At 41.7% G+C, this 17,679-nt stretch overlaps 1 protein-coding gene across 1 annotated transcript in view; it reads left to right on the top strand.

The window, feature by feature from the left end:
* Nucleotides 1-17,679, top strand: part of LOC307258015 (B-cadherin-like) — a 41,099-nt gene that overhangs the window by 20,708 nt on the left and 2,712 nt on the right. The window contains exons 8-16 of the mRNA XM_080037398.1: nt 858-1,030; nt 3,062-3,190; nt 3,370-3,564; nt 3,749-3,990; nt 8,022-8,164; nt 10,954-11,045; nt 11,206-11,338; nt 14,410-14,628; nt 17,383-17,513. Coding sequence (XP_079893524.1) covers nt 858-1,030; nt 3,062-3,190; nt 3,370-3,564; nt 3,749-3,990; nt 8,022-8,164; nt 10,954-11,045; nt 11,206-11,338; nt 14,410-14,628; nt 17,383-17,513 — 1,457 coding nt within the window. The remainder of the gene's footprint in view (nt 1-857; nt 1,031-3,061; nt 3,191-3,369; nt 3,565-3,748; nt 3,991-8,021; nt 8,165-10,953; nt 11,046-11,205; nt 11,339-14,409; nt 14,629-17,382; nt 17,514-17,679) is intronic.

The following is a 17,679-nucleotide window of genomic DNA, read 5'->3' as shown; positions in this document are numbered from 1 at the left end:
GCTTCGGACCCCGCGGGACACGCGGGTTAAGAGCATTGAGGGGGCGCCGAGAGGCAGGGGCTGGGACAGACGGTAGCTCGCCTCGCGGCGGACCGTCAGCTCGATCCCGAGATCCAACTACGAGCTTTTTAACTGCAGCAACTTTAAGATACGCTATTGGAGCTGGAATTACCGCGGCTGCTGGCACCAGACTTGCCCTCCAATGGATCCTCGTTAAAGGATTTAACGTGTACTCATTCCAATTACAGGGCCTCGAAAGAGTCCTGTATTGTTATTTTTTGTCACTACCTCCCCGAGTCGGGAGTGGGTAATTTGCGCGCCTGCTGCCTTTCCAGCAGAGCACCCTCTGCTGGAAAGAATATTGTGAGCTATCCTTCGTGATTGTAGTCACAGTTATTTGAGTACTAGTAATTCAACAATCTAATAAAACAAAAGGGCGCTTGTGTTCACTCTTTTGAACCACAGGTAACCACCACCTTTGCTTCATTTTTTTGATAGCTCAAATGTGTATCATAGAAAATTATTTATTCATTAACCATTGATAAGTGTGTTAAACTCCATCTTAATCACCATTTATATAGGAATAGTGTTCCTCAAAGTACACCAGATTGATGCATTTAACATTTAAAAGGTACAACATTTTCTTCCGGGGGAGCATACCCCCGGACTCCCCTAGGGGGGTCGGGGTCCCCCCCCCCCCCCACACTTTCAAAAAATTCTGTGGGAAACACTGCACAACCATCAGTGGCATTTTAGTGGGAAAAAGAACTTGTATAATCTTGGCTCTGTATGGCCCAGCTTTATTTTAATAAGGCTTTGAGAACTCTCTGTATTTAACTTTTGACTTCTCTTTCCAGGTTATGAAATCATACAGCTTAATGCCACAGATGCTGATGCGCCAAATAATGACAACTCGGATATCCGCTATCGTATTTTGGATCAGGAGCCAAAATTGCCGTCTGATGACCTGTTTGACATTAACCCGATCACAGGAATGATCCGAGTCAAGGAACCTCGGCTAGACAGAGAGGTGAGGATCTTTTAAAAGTGTGCTTTCACACCTACATTTTGAGATAATCTGTGTGCTTGGCACAAATTATTAGTGAGTTGTCATGTTTTCTTATGCCACTATCTTAATAATAAACGGAGTGCTGCACATAACAATTAGATTAAGAGCTGGTTAATTGTCTATAGGAATTTTAAGGCTAAAGTGCTCCTAAAACGTTTAAACCTTATAGTTTACATTGTGATTCTCAGTGTTTTATGAAAACCTCCGTATAAATGTTGGGGAAATGAGTCACCACATGCATCCCTAATGCAAATACGACGACTTGACGACCAGCCTGAATGAGTTTGTAGAACTGACATTCATTTGTGGTGTTGACGTTGTTAGGTGACCTCAGATCATTTGTTGTGGTAACATTTCTACTGTGAGTTTTGCAGAGATTGTACATTTTTGACTTCTGGCAGCTCAATACAGATTAAACATTATTTTAGCACGTTTGAATAGTAGTTGGAACTGAATTGAATATAAATTGACACCCATAACAACATCAGTATTGCTGTCGGCAAACAATTACTTTTAACTGCTTTTCGTTTAAGGTAATAAAAAATGGCATCATGTCAAATCACACCATTTGGTTATGTGTCATATGTTTTACAGGTATTTGGTCACAAGCACAAATTTTAAGAATGATCATAAATGTAGCTTTTCATGTTAAGCTTGAACACTGTATGGATTTCAAGTGAATCAAAAGGTGCCTGCATCCCATAAAAAGGCACATTTCCTTTTGCGTTTTTGAAACGATTCTGCTCCAACTCAGTCAGCAAAATATCGACGAAACGTTTAATCCTTCAAGTTGAGAAGGTAAACCTGCAGTTGATAGTTTTTTCACTGTAATTTTTGGCAAAACTGTCATAATAGCCATTCAGCTATATGTAGGTGAAGTGGTCTGAAAATATTTTTTTATCACTTTGCTCCCCCTGCCTCTGTGTGCTGCCCCCCAAAATTGCCACCGCTCATGTTAATTTTGACCAATCAGAGCGAGGTCAGATTCTCCGTTCTTATTGGCTGTGCGACCTTGGCAACGACGTTGATGCGTCAGTTGCGTGAGCGTGACCCTAGCAGTCTGACACTAGCCTACTGTTTGGTACTAGGCTACTACGGCGGACAGCGAGTAGCAATGTCTTCACAAACGAACCCTCAATTTACCATTCCCCGGATACCAACAACTAACACCGCTAAGACAGCAAAAAAACGAGGAAAGACGAATGTTGAAAAGTTAACTACTAAAAGGGAGACGGAGAGAGCTTGAAAAAAAGTACACCGGCCATGTCTTCTTGCCCTATCACGTCAAGACCTCTCCGACCGCGACCTCGTCCCCTTCCTCTGCCCCTAGGCTGCCTGCCGCTAGCAGCAGGACGTCCGCTGGCCCTATATCTCTCGTCCTGTGCTCAGTGTTGCCAACTCATAGCGATTTAGTCGCTATATTTAGTGACTTTTCAGCCCCACTGGCGAATTTTTTTTCAAAACAGCGACAAGCAACAAATCTAGCTTTTTTTCTGGTGTTATTGGTGACTTTTTTCGCCAAAGCAAGTATCACCTCTTCTCAACGAGCAGCGGGAGCACTGACAGGCAGCCCGCTCCTCGCGCAGCAGCCCGCCCCCCCCCCTCCCAGCTGCGGTCAGAGCAGGAGATACACACACACACCTCTCCGCTCTGTTACAATTAGTTTGCTATCTTGCCTGGCTGTTACAGCTACTTTTGTTAGGCCTACCAGCACACTTGCAATGATTTTAAGCTAACATAAATGGTATGTCTGTGATTAAAATGTATGCTCAATATGTACGTATGTAATTATCATTACTAATGTTTAATCACCTCAGAATCGGACATGGTGTTTGTCTCCTGTCAATGTAACTGAATTCACATGAACGTGCATAGCTGTCGTTCAGAGGGAGGAGCTACAGCAGGTAGAGCGTTGGGAAAACAGCCGTTGGGATCCCAACGGCTGAAACTCTCAACTGCAGCTTTAAACTCTTTTTTTATCACTCCTAACAGAAATACCCACAGTACACTCTGGATGTAGAAGTAGCAGACCTGCGAGGAGAAGGGTTAACAGGAAGTGCGAAAGTGATCCTTACCGTCGCAGATAGTAACGACAATGCTCCAGTCTTCACCCAGGACACTGTAAGTACAACATACTTATGAATGGAATGTAAACTGAACCCCTTCCCAGAAGAGCAAATATCCAACCATAGCTTACCTTCTGCAACTAGACACACAGGAATCAGTCAAGTTATTAGCATGCTGAAGCAGTGTCCAAAATCAATGACCTCCCAATACTTTTCTCTGTCTCATTTCCACAGTCAAAGTATGAAGCAGCAATTGAAGAAAATAAAAGTGGCGCTGAGGTCATTAAGGTATCTGTAACGGATGGTGATGAGCCAAATTCCCTAGCCTGGATTGCTAAATTCAAGATTGTCTCTGGTGATCCCGAGGGACTGTTCACTGTGAAAACGGGAATAAACAAACAGGAAGGAATCATCTCTACCAACAAGATGGTAGGAAGTGAACCAAGAATACTCATATAAGAACAGCGTTGTGTGAGATTTCTGTCAACACATATTTCTTTTTTATCGAAGATTTTTCTGTGGCCTTTTGCACTTTATTAAAGTGTGCAGCAGTGTGAGCTGTAGGACTTGTCTAATAGATTGTGCTGTTATGCTTCTCCTTCTATCCAACCAGCTTGACTATGAGAAGAGCAGACAGCACACTCTGATGGTGGCAGTGGAGAATGAGATTCCTTTCTCTGTTCCCATGGTGACTGCCACCGCCACAGTGGTGGTGAATGTGCTGGATGTCAATGAAGCTCCAGTCTTTAATCCAGTGGAGAAGACTGTGTCAAAAAAGGAGGATCTTCCCGTCGACAGTGATGTGGTGCAGTACATTGCAACTGACCCAGACACTGCACGTAATCAGAAAGTCACGTAAGTTTAAACTCTTGTGTGTTAAAGACCTACTTCACCAGTGGGAATATGAAGGTGTATTGAACTCTGAGATCCTATGTAGTATAAATGTGCAAAAACTTTAGAAATCGGTTCATCCTAGCCTGAGAAAAGGCAGAAAGAGTGTGTTATGGTCTCACTGTCTAACACTACAGTTTGCCCAGTTGTGACATCACAGTGACATCACAACTGGGCCGTTTCACACGGTAGGCGACATTCACACGGTAGGCGACATTCCGCTCGCGTTGTCGCCTGGCACCGCGGCTTCACTTTGCGCTCCCCGTGTGAAGTGACGGGCTGAGGAGCGCGATTGTGATTTTTCAACCACTGCGACAAAAACATAAACAATTCTCAACTTTTCCAACGGCTCCTACGAGCGCGCACATGCGTTCGACGAGCATGGAAGCGACAGTTCTCTCTGCCCGCTCGCCTCTCCATTGAGAATGCATTGCCAGGGGTGACAAATGTGTTCCGTGTGAAATGCCCTTTAGACAGTGAGACCATAAAACACTCTTTCTGCCTTTTCTCAGGCTATGATGAACCGATTTCTAATAGTAATAATGGATTGGATTTATATAGCACTTTTCAAGGCACTCAAAGACACTTTACAGGGTTCCAGGTTCCATTCATTCACACACAGTAATACTGGTGGTGGTAAACTACGATAGTAGGGTTAGGCCTCCGACCACCACCTCAAACGTACAGCAGTCATACACATTCACACCAGGCAAGGTGGGTGAAGTGTCTTGCCCAAGGACACAACAACCATGACACAGGTGGCAGAGCGGGGATCGAACCGTTTATTTCAGTAATTCAACTTTATAGGTGAAAATAATATCTTATACAGACTCATTACATGCAAAGTGAGATATGTGAAGCCTTTATTTTTTATAATTGTGATTATTATGGCTTACAGCTTATAAAAAACCCAAATTCAAAATCTCAGAAAATTAGAATATTACATAAAATCAATAAAAAAAGGATTTTAAATACAGAAATGTCGGCCCTCTAGAAAGTATAATCATGTATATGTACTAAGTACTTGGTTTGGGCCCCTTTTGCATGAATTATTGCCTAAATGCGGCGTGGCATGGATGCTATCAGCCTGTGGCACTGCTGAGGTGTTATGGAAGCCCAGGTTGCTTTGATGTGGCCTTCAACTCGTCTGTATTGTTGGGTCTGGTGTGTATCATCTTCCTCTTGACAATAGTCCATAGTTTCTCTATGGAGTTCAGGTCAGGAGAGTTGTCTGGCCATTCAAGCAGAGTAATACCATGGTCAGTCAACCTGTTACCAGTGGTTTATGGTACCGTGGGCAGGTGCCAAGTCTAGCTGGAAATGGAAATTGTCATCTCCATAAAGCTTGTCAACAGACAGAAGCATGAAGTGCTCTAAAATCTTCTGGTAGATGGCTGTGGTGACTTTGGACTTGATAACACAGTGGACCAACAGCAGCAGATGACATGATACCTCAAATCATCACTGATCCAAATTAAATGTTGCGTTTCATTTGGAAATCAAGGTTCCACAGTCTAGAGGAAGAGTGGAGGGGCACAAAATCCAAGGGGCTTGAAGACCACTGTCAAGTTTCAACAGTCAGTGATTATTTGAGGCACCATGTCATCTGATGGTGTTGGTCCACTGTGTTATCAAGTCCAAAGTCACCACAGCTGTCTACCAGGATATTTTAGAGCACTTCATATCTCCTGTCTGTTGACAAGCTTTATGGAGATGCTGAATTACTTTTTCCAGCAAGACTTGACACCTGTCCACAGTGCCAAAACCACAAGTAACTGGTTGACTGACCATGGTATTACTGTGTTGATTGGCCAGACAACTCTCCTGACCTGAACCCAATAGAGAAACTATGGACTATTGTCAAGAGGAAGATGATACACACCAGACCCAACAATACAGACGAGCTGAAGGCCACTATCAAAGCAACCTGGGCTTCCATAACACCTCAGCAGTGCCACAGACTGATAGCATCCATGCCACACCGCATTTAGGCAATAATTTGTGCAAAAGGGGCCCAAACCAAGTACTTAGTACATATGCATGATTATAGTTTCTAGAGGGCCGACATTTCTGTATTTGAAATCCTTTTTTTATTGATTTTATGTAATATTCTAATTTTCTGAGATTTTGAATTTGGGGTTTTCATAAGCTGTAAGCCATAATAATCACAATTATAACAAATAAAGGCTTGAAATATCTCACTTTGAATGTAATGAGTCTATATAATATATTAGTTTTACCATTTAGGTTGAATTACTGAAATAAATGAACTTTTGCACGATATTCTAATTTTTCGAGTTTCACCTGTATACTACATAGGATCTCAGAGTTCAATACACCTTCATATTCCCACTGGTGAAGTAGGCCTTTAAAATACCTGTTCACAGTGAAACGATATGATACAATCATTAAAGAAGTTTTTACTTTCTCTTACCTCTGAGGTTAAGCAGAGTAACAGTGCTCCAGACTAAGGTTGCGTTCCGAATCGCATACTTTCTACTATATAGTATGCAGAAAAAGATTTAGGATGTCCCGATTCTTGTGGCCAGATTTAGGATGGTTAGAAGTACCCGGATGTCCTACTTCATGCGGCCAAGATTGTTAGTGTTGAAAACTGCATCCTATTTGGGCGATTCTGACCCACAATCCAGTGCGCACGTGAAGTGACGTCACATCGACGAAGCCTCCATATGAAAACAAACGGAGATGCGACGGATATAAAAGCAAGAGGCAAGATCAAGGCAATGTTATGATGAAATAAGAGAGTAAAGTATGTCCCAATAGTATGCCTACTGCATCCTAACTAGATTCTTTTTATCGTCGGATGTAGTATGTAGAATAGAAAAAAGAAAGAGTATGCGATTCGGAACGCAACCCAACTTTTCCATTGGTTGCACTGGTGCGCCTAATTTCTTCATCATCTACGTGCACCAGCATATATTTTGGGTGCACCCAATATTACATTTCAGCGTTGCTCAGTTTATCATATCACACACACACTGTCGTTTGCATATGTCGGCTTCACATTTAATCCGTTCCGATTCATGACGATGATCGGTTGATTTGAATTTAGCAAACAGAGCTTCCTTCACCTTTGGTGAGACGCTGCGGTGAGAGCAGCGCTGGGTGAGCGGAGTTGAGCTTCTCTGCCGGCCACGCACATTGCACATGTGCTCAAATGAAGCCTGCCATGCCCATATGAGTGTATATGCTGATATATGCTAACAAAATAATAATTCATAATTTAAATGTTGGTCAAAGGCAGATGTCCCCGCAGTATCTTTTTTTTTTTTACAAACACGTGACAAATTTCAGGTGCACTGGTGCGACCAAAACAGGCGCACTCCTGAGAGAAATTGTGACCAAAACTTCTATGTCTGCTTATGATGACTATAATAAATACCTTTCTTTGTCTCAAAGTAACAGTAACAAAGTAACAGTTGCTTTTTCCTTTTGGAACTGTAAAAAAATAAAAAATAAACACTGACAACTTTTTGGTTTGTTTTCAGGGGGATAGTTAAAAGGAAAGGGGGATTTTTTTGGTAAACATCTTCCCCACTGGCCTTTTTTTTTTATTGGCCAGTGGGACTAAAATATCCATTCAAGAGGAATCAGGTTGCCTTGAAGACTGTTGATATGGACAGTGTTAAAGGCCATTTGTAATATCGTAGGATGCATATGTGCTCAGTATGTGTGTCTGGCCTTGGTGTCTAGAATGGTGACACTTGGCATCCTCAACCCCTTCTCTGCCTTCTATGTAAATTAGAGTCTCCAGTCTCTCTACCATCATTGATTTTGACAGCACTGATGCTATTTGCATCTGGTATAGCACATCTAAAAAAGCACCAAGATCCCATTAAGTATATATTGAATATCAACTGTCCATTATTCAGATGTTCCTTGCTGTAAAAGTCCTGTTGTGAAGCATGTTCATTTATGATCAGCTCTCTTGCATTGCATTTACATCTCTCTGTGCCCATGTTGTTTATGTCCAGGTATAAAATAATTCACGACCCTGCAGGCTGGCTGAGCGTGATGAAGGATACAGGCGTGATTAAGGTGAAAACCATGATGGATAGAGAGTATTCCAAGGTTGTGGACAACCAATACAAAGTACTCATTGCTGCAGTTGACAATGGTAGGTGGGATCTAAATATAGAATGGATCTAAAGCCAAGTTCAGACCAAAGATTATCCACGCATCGACTTGCAACAAGACGGTTTTGGAAAGTCGCAGGGGAAAAGTTGCAGCAGTGTGAACTGGTCGTTGCACCGCGACTTTTGCCGACGCAAGGAGCCGCCAAAGATTAAACATGTCAAATCGCCAGGTCCACTTTTGGAATGCAACAATGTAGCTATTTCTCTTTATCGGGTCACACCACAGAAAAACTTGTTGGCCTATGTCACGGCCTCACTCATCCAGTACTGGACTGCATGGGTAGGCTACAACACCGGTTTCACACAGCCTACTTTTTGATCCCGTGCAGGCCGCGCCCACCAGCAACAGCTAATCACTGCTCTCCAAACAAACTTAAGCCTGCATGCTTAGGATCCAACTGGCAGGGATGTTTGAACGAATTGGATTTTTCTAACAACAGTTTAGGCTACTTCCTGCGCTCTTAATTCAAACTGCATTTCGCAACATCAGCTCACGTGACATGCGCAAAATTCCCACTCTCCTTTCACACTTTCTTTCCACTCCTATCCTCAAAAAAATCTGATTTCTAAAAATACATCTAGGCCTGAAATAAACAAATGAGGGATTTTTTCAACCTGGGTTTGCAAATGGGAAATAAAGACTTATAAGATAGATATCAATAAATATTAGACAAAGATGAATATTTTTTTAGTGACGACTGATCCAATTAAATAGGTTGCGGTTGTTGGTAGGGATGGGCATTTTTAGAAATTTCCTTCATCGATGATCGGGAAAATTAACAATCTTTTTGCATATTAAAAATTGCCCGCAGAAAATCCAAAATACAATGTTTTTACCATAGACTGTATACAAGAGGCTTTCAATCAATGAAATTGTTATTCCAAGAACCTCTAGTCAAACAACAATCCATTAAGACGAGGCGCTTTAAGTTAAACCTTAAAAAATAAATTAATAAAATGCAGCGCTGGTTAAAGCCCGAGGCTATGAGCCAACACTAAACACATTTGAACCTCCTAAGATACTGCCAAAGACTGCATAAGGGCACGGCATGTTTCTCTGAGTGGTAAAGAACCTAACGTTACTTCATCTAAAAACAAAATCTGACAATTAGTTCCCTGATGAAGGCCAAGAAGGAAGGCATAGACGCTAAAGTTAGCCGCTAATGCTAACTCTGCTAACGTGACACGTTAAACGGGGTTGGATGTAGGCTTCGTTGTACAAGTGATACATCATTTGGGTTGTCGTGGTTAGGGATGGGGATCGTTAATATTTATTGATATCGATACCTTTATCGATACGCCTTATCGATCCGGGTCTTTATTGATACCACTATCGATACTTTTCTATTATTATTATATATTTTGAAGAAAATATTATTTTTGGTTTTAAAAAATCAAGTGTATACTATCTATGAAAAAAATATATAAATGTTCGCACTTGTTGGTTAATGTATTGTCTTCTGTCACTTTATCATGTTTTAGTGATTAGGAAAATATTTAGGAAATAAATAATTGTATTTTAAATTAAATTAAATTTCTAATAAATATTGGCATCAGTAGTTTAAATATATATTTTAAAATGATGAGAGCACTAATACAACTGTATTACTCATGTTTCTCGCCAAAAACTCAATTTCCCATTCCTTTACGTTACACTTGAACGCATCATGATAACCTAATAGTCGTTTTACTGAGCCATCCTGAACACATCATCACGCAGCACGTCTGAAAACTTTGTTTACTTTTTAAGCTAACTAGCTTGTATGCTGCCGATTACAACACGGATTTCACAATTGGATTACTATTTTTAACTGACGGGACAACAAGCTACACAGTCTGTCTGTGTGCGTTTACCGCTGGTACTTTGTGGATGATGAAGACGGGCCCGTCTGTGGTGCGGCGGCAGCAGGAGGAGGAGGAGGAGTCTTTTCAATCCGTAGACAGTCGAAGGTACTGCATTTGGCCTTTATTTGATGCACAATGCTGATGTGCTTGGCCATTGAGGTTGTGTTCCCCCCTTTACAAGAAGTTATTTTGCAACATAAGTTGCATTTCGCTTCTGCTTTATCTTCGAACTTGGTAAAATAAAGCCAAACCATAGACCTTTTCGCCCGTTCAGCCATCCTCGCGAGCGAAGTTAACTGCCAGACTTCTCTTGTTTTACTTTTAATACCTGTTTGCATATCATTCATAAACATTGGCGGACACACAGCAGTGATTGGTTTGATTTGATTTAAATGCCGTGACGCGACTCGAGGGACACACAATTGCGTTACAGGACCTACGGGAGAGAAAAAAACGACGAGACTCGATAGTGGTATCGATAAGCCCAAACGTTATTGATTTTCGTGTTTTGAAAAAAGTGGAACCGGGTCCTTGATAGAACCGGGTTTCGATCCACATCCCTAGTCGTGGTGTTGTACTTATACAGAGCTTCACAATGTTGACTGAACTTCGTTAATTTTGGTTATAAAGCTGTCTGATGCCAAAGTCCGCCTTGACCTCATCATGTTTATGTTTTGACATCTACGGCAGCTCGCAGGCTGCTGAGCCTATTCTGTTGTCTCTTACAACTAGTTAAGTATCTCCCCCTGCTGGTAGGAGGTCTCATTGCTGCCCATACAGTCTATGATGCTGCCACATAGTTAAACTTGTTGCATGGTGATCTTTGGTCTGAACTGGGCTTTACTGTCATTGTCTAGGCCTCCATTGAGAAGGTGCATTTTTTTTTTTTTTTCTGAGTGCATGTGTGTGTGTGTTTTCTCACTAGATGAAGTCCCAGCCACAGGAACAGGTACTCTGATTATCAAGTTGGAAGATGTCAATGACAATGCACCCACCATTGATCAACGTAAGATCAAGGTGAGTCTCCTGTCCCAAACACATTTGTTGTCATATGTTAAAGCATTTTTAGAATGTTTTGGTGCTTTACTTGTATTCTGTATGTGTATAGTGATGTATTTAGGATGTGACGTGCAGTAACATGATCATCAGAAACAAACGTTTGAATCTGTTTTCTCAGGTGTGTAACAAGGAATCAGCTCCTCAGCTGCTGTCTGTGACAGATAAAGATGGACCGGGCTTTGCTTTTCCATACAGTGTCTCCTTACATGGCATGTCAAAGGCCAACTGGACTGCTCGGATGAACGATACTGGTATGTCAACTAATGATACATCAGCGATTCTTGAGAAGTGGGACAAAACAGGGTGCGATGTTGAAAAAATACAAAGCCTATGTTTAGGAAAATTAAAGCATGTTTCCAACATATACTAAGCTACTGAGCTAAGGTTTGATACAACCTCCCAGCTTTTGTCCTTTTTATCAAAATGGGCTTTTTAGCTTGCCATTCCTTATTTTGTGTCAACACAAAAACACAAATACATTTTCCCTCAATTTATGCTAGACCCATGAGATGTTTAGTGATCACAAATATTCACCAAGACTGACAGAGGCCACAAAATATTTTCAAAATGTATATGAATATAATTTTTTTGACATCTGACGGTGTAAACATATTTAATGCTTCTTAAACGGAACAAATGGTAGCCATTTGGTTTTTCTGTTGATAGGTGCTAGTATGAACTACTTAAGGACAATAAAATGATCGAAACATTTCAAATAACTTCTTCGGAAATGGTAAGTCGGTGTTGACGTATCATGGTTGTGACGCAGGACTTTCAAGATTTTGAATGTTAAAAGTGCTGTAAGCGGAATGTTTTTTTTAGCTAACTTCCTGTCAGTTACTGCGGTTAGCAGTCCCCTCGCTCGTCCCTACGTCACCACATTAATGCACTGCGGTCTTCAAGCAGCGAGTTATCTAGCATCATCTCAGATCCATAAGTGTGATAAAACATGATAAAAACCATCAAAACAGACATTGGGAAGGACTTTTACCTGCGCCGCCATTGTAGGCGCATACACATTCACCCATCTGTCGCTCTGCACGTGCACCTGCAGTGAGACCATGAGTGAGACGGGTGTCGCTTTGTAGCGCTCTTTCTTGTGATTGGATATTAATTTCGGGATCCCCCGAGTTTATATGCTGATTACATGCAGAGCAGCTGACTGAGAGATCGGCTTCACGAAACGTGCACATTATGTAAGTGATCACTGTATGAATAAATGGCGATGAAACATTTATATTAACATAAATAAATCGCTTACTTCACCTTTAATATTCTAAAGCTACAACACTTATCAGAGCCTGTCTGACTCTAATGCCTCGTTTCCACCGAGTAGAGCGGGTCGGAGCGGCTCAGAGCGGGACAGCTCACTTTTAAGAATCTGTGTTGTTTCCACCGCCGACCCTACCCTTACTGGTAGGGCGGGGTTTATGACCCTACCCTTAATGGTGGGGTGGGGTTTAGGCTGGACTGCGATAGCCGCCGCCAGAATGTGGGTCAAACTATCGGGCTATGGAACAACTGTGGTCAAGCCAGCGGTCTCTTGTTTTTGCATGGTCAAACCAGCCGCTTCTTTATTTATTCCCCCCGTGTTGTTGTGAGCACAGAGACGGCTCGGTGCAACTGATAGAGACAGTGAGCAAACAGCGCTGGCTGCGGCAGCTTCGTGACATCGTAGCAGTGGGACACAGTGTAGCCAACTGATTCATTTAATGACGAGGAAAAACACCACACAATAAACAGTGCCGCGCTCACATTTTCGCCAAAACACACTGACTCTCTTCACTCTAGCCGAGGTGACTACACAAGGCGGAAATGATTCTTTCGACCAACTGTGGTCAAGCCAGCGGTCTCTCGTTTTTGCTCGGTCAAACCAGCCGCTTTTTTATTTATTCCCCCCGTGTTGTTGTGAGCGTGTATTTACTACTCTCTAGGCTATGGCGTAAACACACAGAGACGGCTCGGTGCAACTCATAGAGACAGTGAGCGAACAGTGCTGGCTGCGGCAGCTACGCAGTGGGACACAGTGTAACCAACTGATTAATTTATTGACGAGGAAAAACACCACACAATAAACAGTGCTGTGCTCACATTTTCGCCAAAACACAAGACTCTTGCCGAGGTGACTACACATGGCGGAAATGATTCTTTCGGCCAATCAAATGACGGCAGTGTGTAGCTCCGCATTTTCGGCACCCTTTCAGGCGGGGAGTACTGAGATTTGGAGCGGCTCAGAGCGGTTAGGGGCGCTTAAACCGTACCCTACCCAACTTTTGGCAAATGAAAAGCCAAACTACCCGGACCGAACCGCTCCGACCCGCTCTACTCGGTGGAAACGAGGCATAATGTACTCTGCAGAGGTAGAATGTGACAAGAGGTCCTTCATAGTGACAGCTGCCCCTTATTTTGGCTGATTTTCTTACATTTTAATGGATTGTCTGACGGTGGTGACAAAGTGTTCCACCACTTATAAACCTTATAAAACATGAATGTGTTGTAGAAAAACAGTTTTTATTGATATGAAGGATTATTTAGTAGTGTTTTTGATGAGAAAAGCTCTTTTTAATCATTAAATTAAATTTATTGCATAGGAAAGATTGATCTCTTCTCTGTGGACACACTGTTTTGGACGTTGTGAGAAGATAACAAGTGTCGTATATTTGACATAATAATGATAAAATTAAATTCAAGGGGATAATTGTGCTCCAGACATTCTATTCTTAATCCCTAATAACATCTACAATTTTAAATATGTTTACTTTTAAACATAACAGCAGTTAATATTGGAAGACGGCCTTTTGTCCCGCTTCTCAAGAATCACTGACCTATGAAACCTTTTCTGCTTGCTGGGGAAGTTGTTTTTGCAAATGGCAAGGGAGGGAGAGGGGGGGGTGGGGTTAGAAACGATCAAAAGAAATATGCAATTGCATCAACAACAAAAAACATTTAAAATAATTTTCAACTCTTTAGATGCTGAGAGTTTCTCAAATGTTTGACCATTAGAATTGAATAAACAGAAACTTTCGACCAGGTGCATTTAAGTGTATTATTACAAATCATTTGATATACGAATGATTCAAGTTTATTGTGTTGGCAATACACAGCATGGGCATGGGAGTAAGAAATGAGACCATAAAAGCCCCTTGTTAAATATATTTATAATGAAGATGTTTTTTTTTTGGCCAAGATTTACCTTACATTATTTCTGGGGGAAAATGGGGATTAAATGCGTCTTCCACATTGAGCATGGCTGAAGATATTGTTTGAATGAGCCATAATGGAATGACAGGAGTTGTGAAGTAAAATGTCCTCTTTGTTGCAGGAACGGGCATCATCATGAATCTGAAGACTGAGCTGGAAAGTGGAGTGTACACTGTGGTCCTGAGGGTTGGAGATCGCGAGAGCTTGGCGCAGGACAGCACCATTCAGGCCACAGTGTGCGACTGCACCGGGGAAGATGTTCGTTGCCAGGATCGTGCGATTGGTGGCGCCGGACTGCCTCTAATCCTGGGAATACTGGGAGGAATCCTGCTGCTGCTCAGTAAGTCTTGATTTGAGATGAAATTGGAAAGTTCTAATAGTTTTTGGGACTATGAGTTATAGTCTGCAAGCTTACAAGAAGTCATGAAGCTTGGCATCACAACTTCCAGTGATGAATATATCTTTGGAGGTTAAGGCTGGGGACATTTGTAGGACTATATTCAGATGCAGAATAATCTGGTGCTCTGGGGAGCATTTGGGGCAGCAGGACGGTGAATGTGGGATTGAATCCTAATAAACGTATGTGTCTTTTGTCTGTGTGTTGATGGTAATGAAAGAGCATGTCACCAGATGTTTTTAATAGTTTTACAAGGAAGATGTATCACGCTGGTTGCACGTACAGTACGTGTAAGAAGAATGTATTCTGTTAGAACATTTCCCTTGAAATGACTTCAGTGAAACTACTTTTAGTAGTGACTGACAAACTCCTTCACCCTCACTACTTCACCTTAGCTTCTCTACTGTGTAGGACACGTTTCAAACTCAAGGCATCTGGCCCGCGACACATTTTGATCTGGCCCGCGAATCAATTCGGCCGATTTGAATCAATTCTGAAAAAAAAATAAAAAATTATTCTTCATGTTGCCATATCCGCATGTCGCATACACTCCCAACTGTTAGGAAATTTACATGGCTTACAGCTAGGAATGTCTGCTGAACGTTCTACAGCTCAGGATTTTAAGCCATGAATTGATTAACTTGCATCTAAGAAGAGCTGTCAGTTTTCTGAGGGCTGTAAATAGGCCAATATATGTGGCTAAATAGCATGCTTATATTGATGATTGATTGTGTCTAAGGATTAATGCCAAAATTATCTGGTTTCTAACTTTTGCTTTAAGTTACAATATAGCCAACTAGCTAACGTTAGCTAGCTGCTGATAGCCCACCCCTTTCGTTTCCAATGGTGGCTTTGCATTTCATTACCAATGTAAAGTGTCATAAATAGCTGATACTGGTGCTGTGTCATGATTCCTAAAAAAACAAAACATGTGATATGTTCTGAATGTGGAGAAAGTTTTGAAAAATCCAGGAGAATAAATATTGTGACTCAATCCAGGATGCCTGAGAGCCTTACTGCATTATAGTCCTTTATAATTGTTTCACCAGGAACCTGAATGTTGTCTTTTCCTTTACAAAAATTAAGACATCTCCACCATAAATTGATGCCGAAAAGGCATAGATCGGTGGATAAAAATCCACCAGAATGCAGGAAATTAAGTGTTTGACATTCAAAAATTTCGGGGGGAGCACCCCCATAACTCCCACCTATAATTTGTCCCCCGAAAATGTTGAAGCGAAAACTAGCCATTGTACGCAGTTTATATACTTACTTAGATATGTTCTTTTTATTTTTCGATTAAAAAGAAGGTACCGTACTTTTCGGCCTACAAGCCGCGACTTTTTCCCCGTTTTTCGACCCTGTTATTACACAGCACAGTATATATTCTGTAGCTACTGGGGATGGGCGTTAGTAATTGAGTACTCGAGTACTCCTCGTTTCATATGATCTCGATTGGTGGATGAGGAAAATCGTTTTTTGTTTTTTTTAGTGTTTGTAGTCTTTAGGCCGGCCGGCGGGCTGCCCCTATTTTAAAATGTTATATACGTGTACAAAACGGCACAAAATGGATATAAAGTTTAACAAAATTAAATATTTTGATCGAAGTTAAATAAACTAAGCGTTGTGTCAAACAGAAACCGCAAATAACTGCCACCTCCGTGCAGCGCAGCCAGTGTGTGGCCTCCACAGCACCGCGGAGCTGAATGCGGTGCTGGAAAACTTGGAAAATCACGTAAAGAAGCCAGGCTGACTTCGGGCACATTCGAGCAAACGACATTTAAGAAGCCTTTATTATGGAATATAGGATTGAGATTCAAAAGCCGACGGTGTAACGTTCCGTTAACGAGGAATTAGTCGCGGTAATTAGTCACGGACAGGAGTGAGCATTACGCAGTTGGATATATACTAGCCTACTACTTCTACTGCTTTGGTGAGTTATTTAGCCTATCTGTGTTTAAATTGTAGGACAATAATTTTATTGTATTTGCTGCCCTTCTTATTTTAAATGTCTATTTTGAATGTTAGCCAACTACAGCCCATGCTTTTTTTTCTCTCTTTTTTCTCTCTCCACCGCAGACCTACTCGATCGGTTTAAATTGTGGCCCGCTTATTTAATTACTTTCAGTTAGGAAAATGTGTTTTAAACTTGTGGAAAATAAATCCTTAATATCATATGGCAACTGTGACTGTTTGACATAAGCATTGAGCGCTTTATTGCGGTCAACCGTTGTTCTGTAGACAGATGCGTTGCGTCCTAAAAATAGAAAAAAGTTTAACGGGGAATCGATTGATCCTCGAGGAATGCAAGCGATCACACAAGTAGCGAAAACACTCGTGCCCATCCCTAATAGCTACTATTGCACAAAATGGTAACACTTACGTACGTTATGCAAATATGCAACTTGTTTGTTGAAATGTGGGAGCTTCCTCAAGCAGCCATCTCTTTCCCGACAATCCCCTCTGTGCACGAACTCTTACATATGGTAATTAAACATTATAACACCTGCGGCTTATTGTCCAGTGCGGCATATAGTACGGAAAGTACGGTATGTCAGTCTGGCCCTTAGTGTGATTATCATATCGTAGAGTGGCCCTTTGTGAAAATGAGTTTGACACCCCTGATGTAGGATATGGAGTAGTGTGTGTGAGTACGTCCTGTGGGTGTGTATTAAGGTGTGTACTCTGTGTGTTCAGTGCTGGTGTTGCTGCTGCTGCTGTTTGCAAGAAGAAGAGGAGGAGAAAAGAGGGAGCCTCTGCTGGCGGAAGACGATGTCAGAGACAACATCTACTACTATGATGAAGAGGGAGGAGGAGAGGACGACCAGGTAAATTGAGGCCCATGTCTGTCTCAGTGGCACTTAGTTTATTAGATGATCACTTCTAAGCTGATAATTCAATGTCATCCTCTATCATGGTAAAATGGTATCTTGAACATAACCCTTAAGAAATATATTTTTTTCAATGCATAACAGGACAGTCATCTGAGAATAT

This window comes from Ammodytes marinus, assembly GCF_949987685.1.
Source record: "Ammodytes marinus genome assembly, chromosome: 11".
NCBI lineage: Eukaryota > Metazoa > Chordata > Actinopteri > Uranoscopiformes > Ammodytidae > Ammodytes > Ammodytes marinus.
This window is presented reverse-complemented; position numbering and strand designations above follow the sequence as displayed.